The sequence below is a fragment of the Fulmarus glacialis genome, unplaced genomic scaffold, assembly GCF_000690835.1.
Source record: "Fulmarus glacialis isolate BGI_N327 unplaced genomic scaffold, ASM69083v1 scaffold33388, whole genome shotgun sequence".
NCBI classification, from domain to species: domain Eukaryota; kingdom Metazoa; phylum Chordata; class Aves; order Procellariiformes; family Procellariidae; genus Fulmarus; species Fulmarus glacialis.
Window position 1 is genome coordinate 53413 of NW_009228234.1, and position 2352 is coordinate 55764.

A 2352-nucleotide genomic window follows, 5' to 3' on the forward strand; every position below is an offset into this window, starting at 1 on the left:
TTAAGTGCTATAACAATGCATACCCTCTGAGCGGTAAGACTGCAACTATTACAGACTCCCACTGTTAAGGGCTATGATTTAACTTTTGGTTGTTTTTTCTTTTTTGCTTTCTCCTCCAAGCTATCCCGTTTGGCAAAATCCCCATTCTGGAAGTAGACGGAGTTACCATTCACCAGAGCCTGGCAATAGCAAGATACCTCGCCAGAGAATCAGGTAACACATATTTGACTATTTTCTTGCTCTGTTCTGCACCCACCTTTAATGCTCAGGTAAAATACATCCACAGCAAAAGTACAAACAAACCAACAGCTTGGCAAGCCCAACCAAGCAGAAGTCACCAGCGTGGCAATACTGGTACTAGTGCTTTTCCCAGGCGCAAACAGCTAATAGTTATCAGCCTCTCGTTGCATCTGTGGTTTGTCTGCCAGCGCCAAGTGCTGACCACAGAAATGCAGCGTACCATATAGGATGCTATTAGAGGTGCCACTCAAAGAGCGATGGTTTAAAAAGCACTGAGGAGCACTGTGTGGTGGCATGCCCGTGTTCAGCGGCCTTCCTTACCGTAATTTGGTGCCAATTTTGCTCGCTGGGTTGGGGCTGCTGTGGCAATGCTGATGAGACCTCAGGCTACATCCCCTGCAGTTCTAAGATCAGAGAGAAGAAAAAGACCAAGGCACATCCGCCAGGATGCTGTGTGACAGGGTTTAAAGTCACGTAGAAAGTAAAAAAACAGACAAGAAGAAGATTCAAAGTAACAACCTGTAGTGTGAAATGCTACGACGTTCAGAGCTGAAGTCACGTGGCTGAGCTTCGTCTTTGCAGTGTAAGTGGGTATGCCTAAAGGAAAACTCGGAAACAATCCCCCCTTACGCCTGATTGAGTTTCCCCTCTGCATATAATACCTGGGGTTTGGGCTGACTTCTCCAGCTAGTAAACTTTATTCACCTGTCACTGCACGACAGAAAGCATGTACCTGTGGCTTCCCTAAGGCTCTGAGGGCAGTTTCCCCTGGAGCTAAACTTTGAGCTGCCAGGCTAACCAGAGAGATGACCAGGATTAGAGATTATCAGAGTCAGCAGGCAGAGCACTCTGAAGCAGATTTAGGCAACAATTCTGAGCTGGCAGAGAGATTAGATCAGATGGTGACATCACTTGTATCTTTAAATACTTACATGCTATGGAAGTACTCGACGGGTTAGATAAAGTGATACAAGACTTAGTAATGCAAGTAATCAAAGAGAGTAGTCAGGGCTTGCTTTAGGTCAGCAAGCTTTCATTCAAAACCATCTGCAAAACTGGTCTGGTCGAAGGCGGACGTGTTCGTGGTGTGCTGAATGTCAGCAAACTGAAGAGAAGGGCTGGGAAGCAAGTACTATCGTACTTTTTTACACTCTGAGCAGAGAGATGTAACCAGCCTTTCAAAATATCTCACATTTTCCAACTGAGGAAACAGGCAGAAGTGCAGAGCCTTATTCTTCAAGGCACTAGCACAACACATTTTCAAGCATGTCTGCAACACTGCGTTCCTGCCAATTTCCTCCATCCTTGATACAATCTACTACTTGCAAGAGAAGAGAATGACGAGCGTCCACCCGGTAATAAAAACGATGAGAAAGCCTGCCTTCCACCCACGCTGCCTCCCTCCCCGTCTGCTATCGGGAGGCTGATCTGGAGCTCCTTTTACGGTCTGAAGTTCTGATGTAGGCATTTCCCCGACACCTTTTCCACCGGCTTGCAACAGCCCCCTAGGGTTCTGGCAAATCCTAGCACACTCAGACCACGCTGTTCTCCTTTTGGTGTTAATCACGCTGTCAACTACAGCAGGGAAAAAAGCATACATGGAAGGGGGGAAAAAATATTTTCAAATTCATAGTGAAAACTTGCTACTTCTTCTGTTATGTCTGCATATGTATCACTAAGCCTTTAAAATTAAGAAATGGCAACGACTCTTTACCGAAGGCTCACAGAACTTGATGCCCAAAAGGAGAGGCACATCCCTTGCCTTCAAAAGCATAAAGTTTCAGTAAGGGAGATGACTTGGCAGAGGAAGGATGTATGGTTTATGGGAGCCACAGAGCTTCCAGGTGAGGCTTAAAGAACCGAGAGTGGAAGAGAAGGATGACTTGAACCTGCACAGAGGTGAAAGCATGAACACAGGTCTGTGGAACGAGAGCAAGAGAAAAAAGTAGCATTGAGAAGACTGCAGGCAAGCCAAAGGACAACAGGGGAGGAAGCCAGATTTATAAACAAGACAAAGTTTGGCTAAGGTGCCTGATTACTATGAAGTAATCAAGAGCAAGCAGGATGTTATGAGAAGGTTCAAAATGGGGCTAAATCTCAGGACAGAGGGAA

At 45.9% G+C, this 2352-nt stretch overlaps 1 protein-coding gene across 1 annotated transcript in view; it reads left to right on the forward strand.

The window, feature by feature from the left end:
• Nucleotides 1-2352, forward strand: part of HPGDS (hematopoietic prostaglandin D synthase) — an 18142-nt gene that overhangs the window by 10803 nt on the left and 4987 nt on the right. The window contains exon 2 of the mRNA XM_009583422.1: nt 121-220. Coding sequence (XP_009581717.1) covers nt 121-220 — 100 coding nt within the window. The remainder of the gene's footprint in view (nt 1-120; nt 221-2352) is intronic.